Source organism: Megachile rotundata, chromosome 12 (genome assembly GCF_050947335.1).
Source record: "Megachile rotundata isolate GNS110a chromosome 12, iyMegRotu1, whole genome shotgun sequence".
In the NCBI taxonomy this organism is placed as follows: Eukaryota; Metazoa; Arthropoda; class Insecta; order Hymenoptera; family Megachilidae; genus Megachile; species Megachile rotundata.
Genome location: NC_134994.1, coordinates 8,669,366 through 8,689,166, shown reverse-complemented (window position 1 = coordinate 8,689,166; position 19,801 = coordinate 8,669,366). Strand labels below are relative to the sequence as shown.

At 33.9% G+C, this 19,801-nt stretch overlaps 3 protein-coding genes and 2 long non-coding RNA genes across 6 annotated transcripts in view; 4 read left to right on the top strand and 1 right to left on the bottom strand.

Moving 5' to 3' along the window:
• Positions 1-684: 684 nt before the first annotated feature.
• The window catches only part of UQCR-Q (Ubiquinol-cytochrome c reductase ubiquinone-binding protein), a 169,613-nt gene continuing 150,496 nt past the window's right edge, over positions 685-19,801 (bottom strand). Inside the window, exons 1-3 of one of the 2 annotated variants that reach the window (XM_003702214.3) lie at positions 1,282-1,373; positions 937-1,102; positions 685-852 (exon numbers count right to left, since the gene is read on the bottom strand). In XM_003702214.3, the coding sequence (XP_003702262.1) occupies positions 779-852; positions 937-1,090 (228 nt within the window). In that variant the 5' untranslated portion in view covers positions 1,091-1,102; positions 1,282-1,373 and the 3' untranslated portion in view covers positions 685-778. Of the gene's footprint in view, positions 853-936; positions 1,103-1,281; positions 1,374-19,801 lie in introns of those variants that run through there. The other variant, XM_076537812.1, reaches the window with a different exon arrangement.
• Positions 2,397-16,828, top strand: Kdm5 (Lysine demethylase 5). The gene is made up of 18 exons (XM_003702215.3): positions 2,397-2,920; positions 5,635-5,851; positions 5,937-6,097; positions 6,171-6,530; positions 6,603-6,881; positions 6,961-7,453; positions 7,529-7,656; positions 7,738-7,932; positions 8,840-9,300; positions 9,375-9,636; positions 9,717-10,539; positions 10,617-10,825; positions 10,895-11,119; positions 11,223-11,307; positions 11,379-11,779; positions 11,849-11,969; positions 12,178-12,320; positions 12,529-16,828. The coding sequence occupies exons 1-18, from the start codon at positions 2,690-2,692 to the stop codon at positions 12,661-12,663; spliced, it is 4,929 nt and encodes a 1,642-aa protein (XP_003702263.1). The 5' UTR covers positions 2,397-2,689; the 3' UTR covers positions 12,664-16,828.
• On the top strand, positions 2,927-5,218 carry LOC143265474 (uncharacterized). The gene is made up of 2 exons (XR_013040062.1): positions 2,927-3,166; positions 5,013-5,218. It is a non-coding gene; the product is annotated as an uncharacterized LOC143265474 (long non-coding RNA).
• On the top strand, positions 3,173-4,170 carry LOC105662200 (uncharacterized). Its single transcript, XR_001095629.1, has 2 exons — positions 3,173-3,919; positions 4,024-4,170. It is a non-coding gene; the product is annotated as an uncharacterized LOC105662200 (long non-coding RNA).
• Fim (plastin-2 fimbrin) overlaps positions 18,651-19,801 on the top strand; it is a 45,328-nt gene continuing 44,177 nt past the window's right edge. Inside the window, exon 1 of the mRNA XM_012283041.2 lies at positions 18,651-19,019. Coding sequence (XP_012138431.1) covers positions 18,969-19,019 — 51 coding nt within the window. The 5' untranslated portion in view covers positions 18,651-18,968. The remainder of the gene's footprint in view (positions 19,020-19,801) is intronic.

Here is a 19,801-nt window from a genome sequence, read left to right as displayed (position 1 = left end):
ATAAAAAAAATATGTACTTGCATATGTATATTCATGTAAAGTATCTATACATTTAGGATTGAAATAATATCAATAAAAACATTTGTGAGGATGAACAGGTCTTTTCTGAGTGATAGTTAACACTTGTGGATTAATATTGGATAACAACATCTTAATATGGTTAATTGAATTTTACAGTACAATAATTACTCTTGCATTCTGCAATGTAAAAGAATACAACAGAATTTGGGGATAGAATATTTAATAATTTTTTTAATCGTCAATTAGGACCAAATGTTAACTTGTAAATAATTAAAAATTATTGATTATTAGCCGTTATATGTATATGAATATAATAAACACAAGATTATTAGTTACTAGAAATATTGTGATGTTTCTTGTTGTATATTTATTTATATGCAATCAAGTTCATTATATCTTTGATGTACTAGTACATCATCCATTGCAAATGATTTATTAATATTTATATTCTTAAAGTATACATGTTTCAAACATGTATAAAAACATTTTCTTTATAGATAAGATGGGTATTTACATATTTATGATATGTATGTCAAAGCCTGAAAAGTATAGAAATTTATTGTGTATACATTGCATGATTTACATTTATTTTGCAGACTTTGATATACCATAAATGCATATACATAGATCTACAGTCGATTATCAGGGTAAAGTAAAACACAATTCTTTTCATATAATTTAGGATTCTATTTTAATTCTATTAACACAGTTCATGTTACTTTAATTATAAATATTATAGTAAGAGCTAAATATTTATTTAATGCTCCTTACGGTGCATTTTATGGTTTTCTGCATCTGCCCATTCCATCAACATGTAAGATCCCAAAAACACTGCAAGATGAAAGAAAATATGTTATTTAAGATTTAATCTATATTCTTAGCAATATTACATTAAATGTTATATGAAATATTTACTAGGTCCGGCTTTCAATAAAATTTCTTGCGCACGACGTACGAAATTAGGTAAACCATCAGAGATCATTCCTGCAAAAGGGTTCTGCTCGTATGGACTGAGGCGGAAAAATGTAATACGACTAATTTTGGCAAGATTTCCAAATTGCAAACCCATTTTTACTGTATTCTGAAATATACGTAATAATACGTTATTGTTAACATAACCTAAAAATTGTAACAAATAATAATAAAAAATATTAAAACACTCTGAAGATAATCAAGATTTTTATTTCATTGAAGTAAATGCCATTTATTAAAATATTAAAAGTATTAAAATCATTTTTTTCAACAAATCATAATACTTACATAAGACTTCCTTCGCTCGATAATCCACTGACTAAAAACACGAACTATCGAGTACTGTGTTCCTCCCTCAAATATATAGATGTCACTTCGCCCTATGACGTAATTAGTAAGAGCGGGAAATTGAAATATCAATAACTTATTTTAACATTTACATTCTAAAGTTGTTATTACACACATTTATATTGATAACATATATGACATATAGAATTAAAATTATATTAAATAAATTACAATCACATATTAGCACAGAATTTTATCATTTCGAAATATATGGTGCTTACATCGATCAATATACTGAAATGAAATTTGATATTGTAAATATTAACAGCTCTAAAAATATATATAAATTATTATTTTCTATCTAAATAATTATAGTTATTATTTATTACTGTAAGGATAATATTTTATAGGGAATTTTATTTTTTATGGACCATTTATTATTTTCAATATTGAACTTGCATATTTCAATGAACTTTTTAATAAAAGGTGTCGTTATTAGTTATATCCATTACACAAGTTCTTAGAGTCTCTTTATATTCACATTCATACTAAGGTCTTTTTACAAAAAGAATTTGTACTTTGTTTCACGAGAGAAGTGTGAAAATTCTGCGCATCTCGGCTGCATTCAGAAAACCTTTTATCACTAGTATGGGTGACAGTCTATCGTCTGCTTTTTAGTTCATGGTCATATACACAGTGAATAGAAATATACAAATAGCGGAGAGAAGCATCGATGTAGAAGTTTGAAACATTTTTCATGACAATTTTTGAACCTTGATACTTTGGGAAATAATACGTTACAAATAAATAGGCCGCAGGAAATATTTTAAGGAGAGTTTTAGTACGTTAAAATTTAGAAAGTTTTGATATCATACAATAGTACGAACTAAAAGATCACTAAGTATATAATTTAGCATCACAAATGTCGTGAGAGCGCATGCGAATTGCAAAATTCTTTAAAACCAATCAGAACACACCTGCGCCAGCACGAACGAGAATTCGTCCTTCGACCCTGCAATTCTCTTAGAAAATAAATAAAAATACACGAAAAATTACCTCCATATTCCATGGCGTACGGTGTCGCCACTATCGCGGCATAATCAAATAGACACAAGGGAAGAGGAGGTATATGAAACAAGGAATACGACAGTTGCTCGTGTGCGAGGCTCCGCGTGATAGCGTGAATGTTGCGTACTGTGTGTTTCGTGGCTATCACGTACTTTGTCAACCGTTTTCCACTGAATACACAAATGCAGTTCGAGAAGATGGTTTATCCCAGTATATATCCAAACAAATTCTCGCAGCCGGTGACTGAGTAACGGTGCCAGACCTGACGCGAGGTGCTCACCCGCGTTAGGTGCGTTGTGGGCCACCTATCCACATCCAAGCTGTGTTGGGTATTCAAGTCATGGTATCGAGGTTCGACACGAACTTCGGCTGTGAGGATTTTTTCGGGACTTACCATTGCACTCGAGACATGGCTTGTGATCGTGGTGATTCGGACTTCGAGTTCGTCACACCGCCAGAGGCGCCGGTCTTCGAACCAAGTATCGAAGAGTTTCACGACCCTCTTAGCTACATCGCAAAAATACGACCGATCGCGGAGAAGTCTGGCATTTGTAAGATCAAACCGCCGCCTGTGAGTAAATTTTTCTTCGAAGCGCATCAATCTATTTCCCGTTGCTGCTTTCTCTTTCCTTCCGTTTTGGTGGGAAGGACGCTGTACGCCAATCTTCCTTCTTCCTCGTCCGAAGTTCCAAATCTTTTTTTTTCCTGATTTGCAAACGTGCAAGATATGCACACACGACCTCGTTTACGCACTACGACGCTCCGTACCCGAACATTACGATCGTGACATCACGAAATAAATGAGTTTCCACGTAATGTGAGTTTTCAAACGAAAATTAATCAGGGAACAAAATCAATTTCTTGCTTAGGCATATTTTTATGGGAGCAATAGCATTTAATTTGCTGTGCGTTTGTTCCGAAATGTTGAGGTCTGTTAAACGATTGAAATGACCAAAACGTTTGATCTTGAACGAATTTATTTTTACATGTATCAATGGCGTTTGCAACAAAATCTGATACGCGTTGGTATAATCGTGAATAAGAAAATTCTAAAAACATAAAAAAACTGAAATGAAGTACGCTAGAGGTAGTCTCATTGCGACATTAATATCGTTATAGCTAGGAGGTACGCTATGTAAAATGGCTGAGACAATCGAAACAATGTCACCTTAGTAAAATCTCTCGAAATGCTGTGAAAAATCGGACTGGTGCTTATGACATCGATAAAGTGCCGAAAAAATTATCGCCGCTTGTAGCTAACGCTCTTCTAAAGATGATCATGATACCTAACATCACAAATATGGGACTCGATTGATATTTTCACAGAAATCTGTTTCGCCTAATAAGACAAATTAAGTCGGATTTTTGTAAATAGATATTTTTAACTCCGTCCAAAGTTATACAGCAAATTTTGAAAGAATTTTTATATTCTTTTTGTATGTAATTTTTTTCGTTCGAGTGGGTGGAGGCAAAGGATCGTGTTGGTAAATTTTTTTTTAGATGTCCACCATTGGGATGTTTTGAGTTCTGAAGAAATACAATTAGTGTCGTACTCTGTATTTTATTAATGGTTCGTTTGATTTGTATCATCGTTAGAATCGATTTGAGCCACCATTTTGTTTTCACTTGTATGGAGAATGAACATTTGATAATATAAAATTTACAATGTCACAGGTAGCTGAATTAAGAAATACGAAGTAACAATGAAACAGAATTAGTGCTGATGATTTTGAACATATGGGAGATGTGTTGGAAAAGATGTTAAATGAACACAAATGTATTTTTAAGTAAACATTAAAAATTGCGTAATTCTGAAAAACACGTCCAAGTTGTAATTTGTGAGATTGTATAAACTCTGAAAAATTTTATCCTACATTATCATTTTTTATGTAACATATTCTTCTAGAAATTTTAATTTCATTTTTCTAATTTGATTTCGAAAGTGAATTGTGACTTACAAATCATTTTGCACTGCTAAATATAAAATTTTTTGTTACAAAAATAGAAGGAAATGTTATTTAAGTCGTATATCGTTTTGCTGCATGAAATATGGCTACATAAATTAATACAAAATTGTTACATATTACTATAAAAGACTAGTATGACACACATTTTGAGTCACTTTGCTAAATTTTCGAAAACTTTTTAAACGGGCAACTTTCACTTCAACAAGTTGAAAATTTAAATTCTGTCATTTGTACAACAATTATTATTAATATTCATTGATTTCTCGTGCAATATAGATTAATAATGCTTTTTTGTTATTTTGACGACGATAAATATATCGTGTTTACGGCCGTTAACATTTCCCTCCCTACAAACCGTTTTTTAAAGTTTCGCTGGGATTGATTTTTGCAAAGACAATTAGCATTTATTTACACGATAACGTTAATGTTTTATTCATATTCGAATTTGATTAGAACATCTCTTCATTTAACAACTTATTGTTCACTAAAAAATTTTATATTTTGTAACGGGATGACGCCATTACGTAAATAACTCTGGTCACGGCATTAAATGGGCGTCGTGTATGGAGAAAATTTTCTTGGGCTTCTAACAATGTACATCATTTTAATGACACGTTTTGTTACTTGTTCCCCGAAACGTACGAATGTTAAATTAACTATGACTAAAAGATACGATTTCTTTCTTTCTCTGAATAGTAATCGGATATGTATTTTGCATGATCCCGTAAAAAAGTTTGACTGACCCTACAATGGTGTTGCGTCATGGTAGGAGATGAAGTTACGAAGACACATATCGATTATTTAGAAATATGCCTTCCTTGATGAATTTTCACTGTACCAGAAAAAACTAGCTTTATTTCTCTGTTGTATAAATATTAATAAAAGCCCCCTAACATATCATGCGTTCGAATCCTCGTTTTATTACATTAATTGATTCATCTGAAGACCTTTAAGTTTCACCCCATTAGTATGCTCAGTTTAAACTTTGTTGAAAATACTTTAAGATTGTACAATTTTCACTAAACACATATATTCATATACATATATTTTATATTATAAATATCATTATAACAAATTTGTCTTTTCTGTAATTTGTACACATGTAATTTTATGATGTTAAATCACTGACTCACTCACTTTATTCACTCGAGTCTTCAAATAACTCAAGAAGTGATTGCATTTTTTTATAAATAAAGATACTATGTGATGTCAGACTCGAGTAGGAACTACAGTTTAAATCACACAAATAAAAGTTATTAATGCCTACATTTTAATTGGTATCAACAAAGTGGTCAGTAACTCATTTCTTCCTTTGTAGAACTGGCAACCACCATTCGCTGTTGACGTTGATAAATTCAAATTTGTTCCAAGAATACAAAGATTAAATGAACTAGAAGCAAAAACAAGAATAAAACTTAATTTCTTGGACCAAATTGCAAAATTTTGGGAGCTTCAGGGTTCTTCATTAAAAATTCCTCTTGTGGAGCGCAAAGCTCTTGATTTATATTCGCTACATAAGATAGTAACTGATGAAGGTTTGTTTTCTCTGCTTGATTATCAAAGTTATTAAATAAAATTTAGTCAATTTAAACATTGATACACTGATATTGTTATCTGCAGGTGGAATTGAAACAGTAACAAGGGAAAGAAGATGGGCAAAAATTGCAAATAAATTGGGTTATCCTTCTGGACGCAGTGTTGGGAGTATTCTAAAAAATCATTATGAACGAATTTTATATCCATTTGATGTTTTTAAACAGGGCAAAGCATTGACAGACATTGTAAGTTATTTTCGGTAATGGTATTATCTTTAGAGGATTGATAAGCGTGTCTAATTTATATTATATTTGATAGAAAATTGAGCCAGATTCCAATGTAAATGAGAAAAAAGACAGAGACTATAAACCACATGGAATCATATCAAGGCAGCAAATCAAACCTCCAACTGAAAAATTTTCACGCCGATCAAAGAGGTTCAGCGGTCAGGAGGAAAAACAAGAAGTGTCTATTAAACTGGAAGATTGTAAAGAAGAATGTGATTCTGATTGTGATTTTAAAGATGGACTTAGAAGTAAGCATTTTGATGACAATAGCAAAGAGCTTAAAAAGTTACAATTTTATGGAGCTGGTCCAAAAATGGCTGGATTTAATACCAAAGAAGGAAAGAAATCAAATAAAACTAGGGGGGTGAAGCTTGTTTATGAATTTGATCCTGTAAGTCCTGTTTTACTGCGATTATTATGTATAAAAATTATTTTCTTTAACTGACATATACATATTTTGTAGTTGGCAAAATATATCTGTCATAATTGTGGAAGAGGTGACAACGAAGAAAGCATGCTTTTATGTGATGGGTGCGATGACAGTTATCACACTTTCTGTCTTATGCCACCATTAACAGAAATACCAAAAGGTGATTGGCGATGTCCAAGGTGTGTTGCAGAAGAAGTTTCTAAGCCAATGGAAGCTTTTGGGTTTGAGCAAGCTCAGAGAGAATATACACTCCAGCAATTTGGAGAAATGGCTGATCAGTTCAAGAGTGATTATTTTAACATGCCTGTACATGTATGTTATGTTGTGTTTTGTAATAAAATGATGAAGATACGTGTATATGTAACTTTTAAATTGAGGTACTTTCTTGTAGATGGTGCCAACATCTTTGGTAGAAAAGGAATTTTGGCGAATAGTTTCTTCAATTGATGAAGATGTAACAGTTGAATATGGAGCAGATTTACACACTATGGATCATGGGTCCGGATTTCCGACGAAAACGAGTGTTAATTTATTTACATGTGACCAGGAATATGCAGAATCTTCGTGGAATTTGAATAATTTACCAGTTTTACGTAGTAGTGTCCTAGGTCATATAAATGCTGACATAAGTGGTATGAAGGTACCATGGATGTATGTTGGAATGTGTTTTGCAACATTCTGTTGGCATAATGAAGATCATTGGAGCTATTCAATTAATTACTTGCATTGGGGAGAGCCAAAAACATGGTATGGTGTACCAGGCTCTCAAGCAGAAAAGTTTGAACACTCAATGAAATCTGCTGCACCAGAATTGTTTCATAGTCAGCCAGATTTACTTCATCAATTAGTAACTATTATGAACCCTAATATACTAACAAATGAAGGTAATATGATGTTACTTTTAATTTTTGTGTTTCACTAAGTAGCTATTATTAATTATAATTGTTTTTGACTGTTAGGAGTTCCAGTATATAGAACTGATCAGCATGCAGGTGAATTCGTGGTAACATTTCCGCGAGCGTATCATGCTGGCTTTAATCAAGGCTATAATTTTGCTGAAGCTGTAAATTTTGCACCTGCAGATTGGGTATATTGTCATTTTAAAGTGCTGTTATTAACACATGTTTGTATATTATATGTTTCATAGATTTTATTATATGTTTAATAGCTCAAAATCGGACGGGAGTGTATATCGCATTATTCAAATTTAAGACGATTCTGTGTATTTTCTCACGATGAATTAGTATGCAAAATGTCGTTGGATCCAGATTCACTAGACATAGGAATTGCAACTGCAACCTATCACGATATGCTTCAAATGGTGGATGATGAGAAAAAATTAAGAAAAAACTTGTTGGAATGGGTAAGTAATCATGTTCATTTTTATTTTACAGCCTAAAATATTTCTTTTTTAATAATCATTTCATCAATAAAATATATTTTCGAATGAATTACTAGATATTTTATTGTTTTATGTATTTATTCAAACATTTCATTTTTTTCTTAATTAAAACATAAACAAAATCAGCTAAATTAACTATCAGTATATGTAGCATGTTTTATTTACTTTTGACATACATTCGTAACGTTTAAATCTTGCCTCCAACATAGAAGAGGTTATAATTCTAAATGCAAAGCCTAATACATTTAGGTCAAACAGTATAGTATGTTGAGGCATTCTCTCACCGACTCACCCATACAACATTCTACGCACACGTCGGCAAACACACACATTCGTAACGATGCGAGCACACGCGGTGAAAGATGTGTGTGCGGCTGAATTACCAACCATTGGATATCGTAGTAGAGTTCCATCCACGTTATAATCGTCATTAATGTTTTTATATATTTCGTTATTTTTGGTTAGCCTGCATTCGATGTTGTTAAGATAGTTTCTGCGTGCTCATTCCTTAGTTATGAATCTTCGTTCGTTGATACTTATTTGGTGTGTTTCTGTTCTTGATTATATAACTCTTATTAGCGAATAGAGGTTATGTTTTTAAAGCTTTGCCATGATGCTAAACAAACACTACGTTTTCTACATTGATTCGGTGATTTTTATGCCTTTTTATTGGATTTTGTTGAAAAGCAATAACGACAATTTTTATCAAATTACACGTTTATAAAATATTTTTTGTTTGAAACCGAACTTTTTCACAGATGGATACATGTGTTTCATTTATAGTTTCATTTCATGTATATTTTTTTCAACTGTACAAGAGAAAAGTTATTCTATAAGTGATTTTTGTGATGAAAATTATGCTTTCTAGGGTGTAACGGAAGCTGAACGCGAAGCATTTGAACTTTTACCGGATGACGAAAGACAGTGTGAAGTGTGCAAGACAACTTGCTTTTTGAGTGCAGTTACATGTTCATGTCACAGTTCCCAGTTAGTTTGCTTAAGACATTTCACAGAACTTTGTGATTGTCCTCCAGAAAAGCATACATTACGTTATCGTTATACTTTGGACGAATTACCAATTATGTTACAAAAATTAAAATTAAAAGCAGAGTCATTTGACTCATGGGTGACAAAAGTAAAAGAAGCAATGGATCCTGATAAGAAAAGTGACAAGATTGAACTTAATGAGTTGAAAGAATTATTGAATGAAGCAGAAAGTAAAAAGTTTCCAGACAGTGAATTGTTAACTGCTTTAACAACTGCTGTACAAGATGCTGAAAAATGTGCAAGTGTTGCACAACAACTTTTGAACAACAAACAGCGTACTAGGTATTATTTCTTTTTTCATTTATGTATGAAGTGTACTCTCGTGCAAGGAAATTTATTTGAATTTTTTCATGTAGAACTAGGCAATCTGTTGAAACTAAATATAAGCTTACAGTAGAAGAGTTAACACTTTTCTACAAAGAAATTACAAATCTGTGCTGTGAACTGAAGGAATCTGATGGAGTTAAATTTATACTTGATCAAGTATTACAGTTTCAAAAAGAAGCAGAGGAATTTGAATCTAAAGAGGATGATTGTGATATTGAACAACTGGAAAAATGTATTGATTTTGGAGATTCTATTTGTATTGAACTACCTCAACTTGTTCGTTTAAAACAAGTATGTATACATAAATGTAATGTGCATCTATTATCATAATTTGTTAGGGTTTGATATAATTGAATATTTTTTTATTACAGAAATTAGCACAAATACAGTGGCTGGAAGAAGTCAAATCTGTTCAAGAAGACCCGAAATCCGTACATCGTGATGATTTAGCAAAACTGATCGAAAAAGGCATGACAATACCTCCTCATTTAAGTATAGAAAATACACTTTCTGAGTTACAAGCACTGATGCTTGCGATCGACAACTGGGAAGAAAAAGCAAAATTATATCTTCATACAAAAAATAGACAAACTATTACGTCCCTTGAAGAGTTTATTGGGGAGGCTGATAAGGTAGAAGCTTATTTACCAAGCTTAGATGTTCTTCAAGACACACTGAATAAAGCAAAAAATTGGTCGAAGATGGTGGAAGAAGTACAAGCGAGAGATAACTTTCCATATTATAATACATTAGATGATTTAATTAAGCGGGGTAGAAATATCCCATTGCATCTAGATTCTCTTCCAATCTTAGAATCGACTCTTTCCCAAGCAAAAACTTGGAAGGAAAGAACGGCACGAACATTCCTAAGGAAAAATTCACATTACACTCTAATGGAAGCTTTGTCGCCAAGAATTGGAGTCGGTATACAAGCACTGAAATCTAAGAAAAATAAAAGTGAAGAGTCTGTAGGACCTGTTTTCGTCTGTGATACAAAATTGGACGATTCCAATGACTCGGCTACCATTGTAGCCGCATTTAAATTAGCCGAACAACGTGAAATGGAAGCGATGAGAAATTTAAGGGAGAGAAATTTAATGAAAACCGAAATAGAAGATTCGAGGTATTGCGTTTGTCGTCGACCAAGGTTTGGACTCATGCTTCAGTGTGAGCTTTGCAAAGATTGGTTCCATTGTAAGTACAATTCTCAATTTATACAACACGTAATTACAAACTAAATTCAATTGTATAATTCATAATCGTAATTTTAGCTAACTGTGTACCTCTTCCGAAAACATCGTATAAGGGAAAGTTACCGATGTCAAGGGAAATTAAGTTTCTATGTCCTTGTTGTTTACGTTCACGACGGCCAAGATTGGAGACAATTTTGGCTCTTCTAGTTAGTCTTCAAAAAATTCCAATCCGTTTACCAGAGGGTGAAGCTTTGCAATGTTTAACGGAACGTGCGATGAATTGGCAGGTAAGTTTCGTGGAAATAGATGTTAAAACATCGTGTACACAATAATTTATAATTGTGAATGTTAAATAGGATCGAGCTCGACAAGCATTGGCTACAGATGAAATCTCATCAGCATTGGCAAAATTATCGGTACTGTCACAAAAGTTAGTCGAAGCAGCAGCACGAGAAAAAACGGAAAAGATTATTAGTAGTGAGTTAAAGAAGGCGGCAAATAATCCTGAACTTCATCAAAGGGTACAGGCGATTGCACCGCTTAGCGGTGTGCATTCGGATGACAGCATGCTCAGTACTGCAGTAAGTTTACGATATTAATGAAGTACATATACGTGAAGTGCGAATATATGTTAAAATATGCTATATTTGTTATACATAATTAAATATATACACGATATTTTAGGACGATGACGACGATGTTGTTACTATAGATGACGACGAGCCAAGTTGTAGTACATTCAACAGCAATGAACATGCATATTCTTATAGTAAGATTTTTCCTGCTAGAATAGATGCTAACAACTGAAACAAAATACTAACGATGTTTTATTATTTTCAGTATCCAAAATTCAGCGCAAGTCCCAATCGAATGACTCGAACGAGGTCGCAGTCGTGCTATCGCAAGCTGCAAGGTTGCGTTTAGAAGAACTGATGATGGAAGGCGATTTATTAGAGGTTGCACTAGACGAAACACAACACATCTGGCGTATATTAAGTCACACAAATAGTCCAAGTACTGTTCGAAAGTACGCATCGTACGAGGAAGTTCAAACTAATTTAAATCAAGATACGAGGGACGTGAGAAAGCGCGGAAGGAAAAGAAAATCCGAGGAATTTGAATTATTGAAAAAGCTCGGAAGACAAAAGATGGAAGAAAAAAATTTAGCAAAACGCAAGGGACTGCAGAAGGAGAAAAAATCTGCCGGTTCTCCGGTGCCAATAAAACGTGGACCGCGAAAGGTATTTAAATATAGATATACACTTTCTGAAACGTCGACTTGGTAGATTCTAATTGATCGTTTATATTAGATGAAACGGAAGGAAGGTGAAGAAGGTCCAAAGAAAAGGGGTGGCAATAGGAAAAAGACGAAGCAGGATACATCTGATGAAGAAGACGACTGCGCTGCTGTTAATTGTCTACGACCCAGCGGTAAGAGTACTTCCTGTTATATCTCCCCATATAATTGTTGAGGAGGGATAAGAGGGATAGAGGGATTTAGAGGTCCATTAGATGTGGGGTTATAAAAAATTGGCGATATAGATGTCTAGAAATTTCAGAGTATCTGTTCCTATGTAATACTTATGTGTTTTGCATTAATAGTACAGTTATATATTATGTATGTTTGTTCAAATAATAGGTAGGGAAGTAGACTGGGTCCAATGTGATGGTGGCTGTGAGGGTTGGTTCCATATGCATTGCGTTGGTTTGGATCGTACAGAAATAGCAGAAGAAGACGACTACATATGCAGTAATTGTAAAGAGGCCGAACAGAACTCAACGGTAAGTTTACTATAATAAACAACTGTTATCTCTGCTAATTTTAGAATAGATAAGTTTATTATTCATTCTGTTTATGTAAAAAATTTCTAGCAACAGTTGCTTAATTATTGTCCTGTTTTTTTCCATTTACCATATAGTTGTTTGTTTAAGTCTTTTATTTGATAAGTAGTGCAGCATTTTTTTCTTTTTTCGTTTGTTTATACTGTAGTCAAGAGCGCCAGATCCCCTAGCTGAATCATTAGGCCTGGATGCACTTCTTTCCCTTTCTCAATCTCAGGGATACCAAGGCACAGACAGCGAGGCAGACATTCAAGAAACGACGTCCTTCGTCAGAACCTACTAGCCTACATTATCTCGTTAGCACTGTAAAAGGCTGAAATGTTTATCGATTTCGAATCACACTTCGACTGTGTATTTACAGTCTAACAATTAAAATGTTACCTACAAATTATTCAGTCGGTTGGTACTGCAGGTGATCAGGTGTCAATCGATCGTTGTGTCGCGAGTGGACTATCGAGGATAAAGTATTATATAGTGCTGTCGAATTACAAAGTTCTGTCACGACCACGAACATTATTTTTCTATATTGATTTCGTATGCCTTGCAGAACGACTAATGTTTCGTATGTATCCCGCTGTATATTGTATTTTTATTCTTTAAGATTAAGCCGAGCACTTGTCAAGTGGAAAGGATTTATTATCCGTGTACGATACGTTTATTTATAACCGTGAAATATCGTTTTCATGCGTCGATGTTTAACGTTGATTCGTAACGTTACACTCTGCCTTTTTTTTTTATTTTGACTTACACGATACGTTGACTCTAAATTACCTACAGCGTTTCGGTGTAAAGATTTCTGAATACCATGATTGCTGCGTATTATCGATACGGATATCGCGGATGAACCGTGATATATTTCGTAGTTTGTACGACATGTTTTCTATTTTCTTTTCGTAATGTTTTTTTTGAAAAAATCGAAAAGTTCATTAATAATCCTTACCTCTCGCTATGTGGACCGGAAACGAAAGTTTTTGCGAGACCAATGACTGTTGACAAATTAAATGATACAATGTTAATACAATTTGTAATGCAATTTGTAGTATGAGCACGTGGTGCCCTTTAAGTGAAGTATGAAAAGTTGCGAACGATAAAGGAGCTGAGATCGAGAGAAATTCAAAACGATGATAAATACGTGTTACGAGGAAGAAAAGTCATTTCAGAATACTTCTACTTCGAAGAAGATTCCGTCGGTTTTTATATCGGCTTTTAATTGTAATGGCGTACAAGGTGACACTGATTCCTTTTGCGCCAAATAGTATGTACAGATAGACTGAGATGTGTGTATTAAAATATAGTTATTATACATATATACATATAAGAAGATTAGTTCGAAACATAATGTAGATGGAAATAAGTTATAGTTTGTATAAAAGAAAAAATGAAATAGAATTGACACGCAAATATATAGCATATCTAAATCTGCCTTCCTGAGATAATTCATTGAAATTTTGTGGATTTTGGACCAGAGTGTACAACTTAAATTACAAAATAGGAATGTGCGGGTATTCGATATTTCAAATTCAAGTTGCATCAAAGTCGGATAGATTCGGATAGGTTCGGTTAGTTTCGGTACGAAAGAATGAACTTGAGTGAAACTCTGCGATATTCAATTTATTTATTCAAATTTTTAAATTTGTACGACATATTAAAATTATTACATTTGAAAATTTGTTACTCGATTATCCGCACACCTCTATCAATCATTGCTTATCATTTCACTTAGTTTCTTATCGTGAGATATTAACAAACTGCTTTTGCGACGTGATGAAGTGACGAATTTTTTAAAGGCCTAAAAGACTGTTTTACATACGTAAATTTTGTTCGTACATTTTGAAATTTGGCGTAGAAAACGATAATATCGGTGTTAATATTTTCTTATTTTGTTATTTCATAAATTCGATTTTATGTATTGCACTTTACTAAAATATTTTTAACTTAATTATTTGCATTTTATAACGTTGTTAAATATTATACTTATATTAACAATAAGATTCCTTGACAAATCGTTTCGTAAATATTGTAAGCATCGCAAATACGGATCTCATTAGTAAACGAAAATTAAGTCTATCAGTGTAAACAAAATACGACTTTGTTCAACTATGTTGACTCTGGTACAAAACCATTTAACTTTAGTTACAAATCAATTCGGTCGCATTCTTACTTCAAACAAGTTTATTTTTTATTTCTATGTAAATGCGTGTCTTTCTCTCTGTCTACCCAAGTGTAGTTTTTTTGCACGGTATGCAAAAACTGCATCGCGTAGAAAAGATACAAAAAAAAATGAAACTTTTATCCTGGCTCGATTGGCGCAAACAAACTTTGTACAATTAATTGTTAAAGAAACCGAGTATCGATTATTGAGTTTCCATGTGTATTAAAACTCTATGAATGTGTGCTACGTGTAGAACGACGCGACGCTCAGTGTGTTTTAAACATTTGCATACCGGAACATACGATTAACACCTTACTGAGTCTTTCGATAGACTTTTTAATTGATGATTAAAAAAACAATGTTTTATTTATAACTCGACAAGAATGTTAATTAAGCATTTTGGGAACATGAGTATAGCGGGACTCTACACGAAAGTCGGTATAAGTCCTCATATTAATGTGAAATTTTAGGAAGTTGAAAACGTGGAAATTTAGGTATTAGCAAATTTAAATGAAATGAATTGGGAGTTTTATAAATTTGTAAAATCTTTATTATAATCGCGAGTAGAGTTGGTAAGGTGTTAATAATCATTGGCGTTTACGAATGTATTCCATTAACGTGTACCTATGTTCCATTACTAGGCGTCATAGCTTAAGATGAAAATAAGTTTTATTAATCACTATAGCCTTTATAGTTGAAGGGAATACACTAGCATCGTCGTCCACGATCAGTATGTTACGCGTTTCCGTTTAAAACAGACTGTAGGTCAGAATATCAAACGAGAAGTTATGTGTACACACATATATTTTTGTACAGATACGAAGAAAAAAAAGAGAAAAAAAAGTGGCTCGAAAATCTGTATGATCGTTGCGTCCCGGTACGCCGACAGTGAATTTCTAACGATAGTGTGTTTTCGTGTCATTTTTTTTCTTACGAGGTATGAATTTCATTTGTTTCCTTTTCGTAATAAAAGATAATGTATATACGTACGTGTATTATTGGTTGTATGTATTTTATACAAGGTACTTAGGCTATTCTTCGTTACATAAGCATGGGTACAAGTTCAGGAAGTTGTAGGTTTCATAAGAGGGTACACTATCATTAAAAATACATTGTAACGGACATTCGAGCATTGTACTTTACCATAAAAGTACATGTGTATTATTGTTGAATACTAAATAATTCGTTCGAGCAAACACGAGGCAAGTGCCTACGCGTTTTTTCGTCGGGTAAAGAAATTCATGGTCGTTAATCTTCCTCAGCAGATAATAAGCACAAACTGTCTAGTATTGATTCCGTTTTCCTTGCAACGAATCGTTTACGTAACCGAGAACTCTAATAAGTTAAAAAACGCGTATTATTAGGAGAAAAGTATTATACTTCGACCAAAACAATTTTTTTTTTTATTAATATTGTGATTCAATGTTACTAATTCGGTGTGTAGAATTTATTAAAAGTTCATCTGATATTTTATTTCATTTTATATATTAGCGAGTAGAATCTTCGATTTAATTTCGTTTAAATTTCCTTTTTTGTGATATGAAAACTTGCTTAAATATAGTCCTTAATTCCGGCGTTAACCCTAATTTTAAACAATCGTAATGTTCATTTTCGAATAACTTAATCAAAAGTTGTTACTTAACTGTCGGATGTTAGTGATTTTATTAATATTTGTTTTAATTGTGTAGTTCGATTTTTACCCTGTTATTGGCGTAACTAGGTGGCGTAAATTGTCAAATTTTTATATTTCCAAATTTCTAAAATTCTACCTCTATCACTGACCTAACATGGCGATACACATGACAATCTAAGGCTGTCAGTCTAAAATCCTAGTTACGTCAATGCTTCCTGTGCAACGCACAGAGGGGTTGTTTCAGTTACTTCGAAATGTCTCGTAGGATTTTCGAAATTTCACCAAAAATTTGTATAGCCAAAAGTTAATATTGAAGCGTTTATCGCATAATTCTATATTTAAATATATAATTATACATTTTTCATCCGTGTTTCTTCACATTCTTCTCGATAACTGATTCAACGTCGAGGAGAGCCTTCCATTGATAGATGCAATTCTTTGCCATCGTCGCTTGCGTGAATATTTACTTATACGCGGATTATTTCCTTTATAAGATCCCTTCTTTCCTTTCTTTTTTTAGACAGAAATATTTATGACACGGTAAATGTACCTTAGGAATAAGTAGCGTTACACGTAGCCTTTATTTGTAAGATTATATCACTTTGATTTTTGATGAAATATATTAAATGTATATGTGTACATGTACATTCAATACTGTCTTAAGCTGTCTTCTATTTTTTTTAGTAATCACTAAAATTTATTCACTTACGTTGATATAAATACATTTTTAATTATTTCAATTTTTAAATAATAACAAAAAATTATTGCTGTGACATTTTATGTTTTAATAGTGGGTAACAATTAATTATTATTGCAACTTTCATTGTCTTTCATTTCTCAAAATTATTTTACCTACACACGGTATTGTCGGTAAAATAAATTGCTTCAAAAAAACATTTTTTATATTTTATGAAAGGAAGTAATTTTCGGCTTTGTTAATTTTTCCATTTTCCGCTAGATGGCACTGGCAGTATTATTTTATAACTGCGCGGTATTAAAATCAAAGGTGGAAAATTAGTTCTGCACAGGTTTATTAAAATTTTAATGTCTTTTCGTAAAACAAGTAGGAATTACTGACACAGTTTTCACAATCTTTGTGAAATTACTTTAAAAGCTTCATCTTGTTGTACCCCGTCAGCAATAAGAGTTGCACATAGCGTTGAACCAGGTCATTGTGCAACAACTAAGGAATGGTTATCGTCAGTAGGACACCATAGTTAGCATTAAAAGTATGTCGAACCTGGTCTAAAAGTAGTACACCATAGTCAGCATTAAAAATATGTCGAACCTGGTCAAAACGGAATCGCGAGGCATATAAAAGGCGAAATACCGCCAGGGCAAAAGGTTTGAAAGTAAGAGTTAAATATTAAAGATCCTTGTGTTATTGTCAGAAGGAATAAAGTCTTTTCCAATTTTACACTCGTCGACCGGTGAAGTCTACTTCTTTGACGCTCCCTAACCCTAATCTATCCTCCATACAACATTGTACCCCGAGGGGCACAACAATCTCTAGTTCAGTTATCGAAAGTGCTAGAAACGGATACCAAAGTTAACGAGTCACCACATTTTTTTTCTGTTTCAAAGTCTTTTATTATAAGTTATCTTCCAAATACGTCTAATACTTCAATTCGAGAAGTTAATGGTTTTCGAGGTAACTGCTTTTGTTTCACGGATGAACATACTAAGATTTCTTGTATACGGAAGTTGGCAATATTTCACTCCGTGTTTTACGATTTTATGGTGCAAAACGAACTCGTATTTCTGTCACGTGCACCGCATCTATTCTACGATAAATGTGATTCGACGCAAAAAGAGAACATATCCTTTTGTAAAGCGAGCGTTATACTTTTTGTCCGGGGTTTAATACGATCTGATGGTTCGAAATGATGAACTGAAGAGTAATTTATGGGATTCTGTAGGAAGAGCACGTCGACTTCATGACGAATGAGATCACCCTTAGGGTGGATCTTTTGTACTAGACGTTTGACAACTTCCGCCATCATCTTTTGGAAAATGACGCGCCCTAAATGAAAAGCTTCAACTAAGTGTCTCCACTAATCTCTGAATTTTTAACATTCAGACATTCGTACATTTTTATATGAAAAACTGAACAAATTTCATAGAAAACAAATAAAAATGTAAGTACATTACCAAACGCAGTTGTCAAATTTGAGGCATCTATCGATGTACAAATATTTGTAAGCAACCTAAATGAAAAGATTAATATCAAGGATTAGAAGGGATAGGAGACGGAATAAGAATTATACCTTTAAGTGTTTGTCACATCGAATTTCAAGCCATAAAAAGCGAAAGGGAAACAAACTGTTTATTAGCGTAAAACAGATAAGGCGAATTCTAAAATAACTTTGATCGTTCACGAATATTTTCGCCGAACGAAACGAACCTGTCGCAAGGTGTCGACCGTGCGATTCCTTCGTGATCCTTCGTACATTTTCGTACCCGTTCGGCGGGCTGGCGCGCGCTCCGTTTGGTGTATGATGGTTCAGTATTCGTTGCGACTCCGTAAAAGAGGGACGTGTTCCCGCGGTGTCTGCTCCTTCGTAATCGCGTCGTAACCAGAAAACGCGTACGCGAGGTGCGAGAACGCCCCAAGTAACCGTTTTTGTAACTATTTCCGTGTACCGGTTGAAAATTACCGACTCGAGTTGAACGTTTTCCCGTCCCGTTCTGTGTTATTGCGTACAATCGACGGAGACTGGAAGAAAGAAGAGGCGGAGCAAGAAGGGCTATACGCAGGGACTGCAGAGAAAGGAAACACGGAAGGATTATATATTCGAACAACATGGCCACTGCGATTGACGACCGGCAGGAGTTGTTGGAGCAATTTCAAGCGGTGAGTCTGCCTGTTTCTTTTAACCCTTTCTCACGATAATCGAATCGCGAATGAACGGTGTTGCACGACACTCGTTGTTACTGTTTTTTCGGAGATGCACGTACTACGACGTGCACCCTCGCTTCTTATCGATCGCCGGTTTTATCAGCATGCTTTCGTGGAAACCCACCCTCGTGGGGACTCGCCGGGTGTCGCCGCCCTGCAGTCAGTTTACTTTTTTTATGCCAAGCCTTTTCAAACTGTGTATACTATAGTGTCCAACGAACTGTACTCCAATTTTTTTGTTTTTGATATCACGAATATTACAACCGAATGTATCGATTTTCTCCGTACATTTTTAATATTCATTCTCGATTGAATCACATATGTAGGGATGAATCAGTGCAAGTCTATGCGGTTGACGCGTAATGAGGATATGAATCATCAATTCTTTAAAAAAAAAACTAACGTTATATCAACAGCGTTCGACTATTAACATATTTTTAATTGATCGATAATGGTAATTGTGTTCGATGATATCGAGTATCGTGACCCGGCCACTTTTCACTTATAACTCCCTTTACTTACGTACATACGTTCACGCACGTGTAAGCACTCTCTCTTTGTACGTGCAGCGTGTTTTGCGCTGCGTGGTCGCATGCTTGTTAAACAGTTCAACCGAGAGACTCCATTAACTGTTACATTCGTTACGAACGAGCATTATCTATTGCGCCAACAGTTCGGGTTACCGGCATTGGCTTTATTTACATTCTGTCTGACGTTTGAAGTTATAGGCCCGGTTA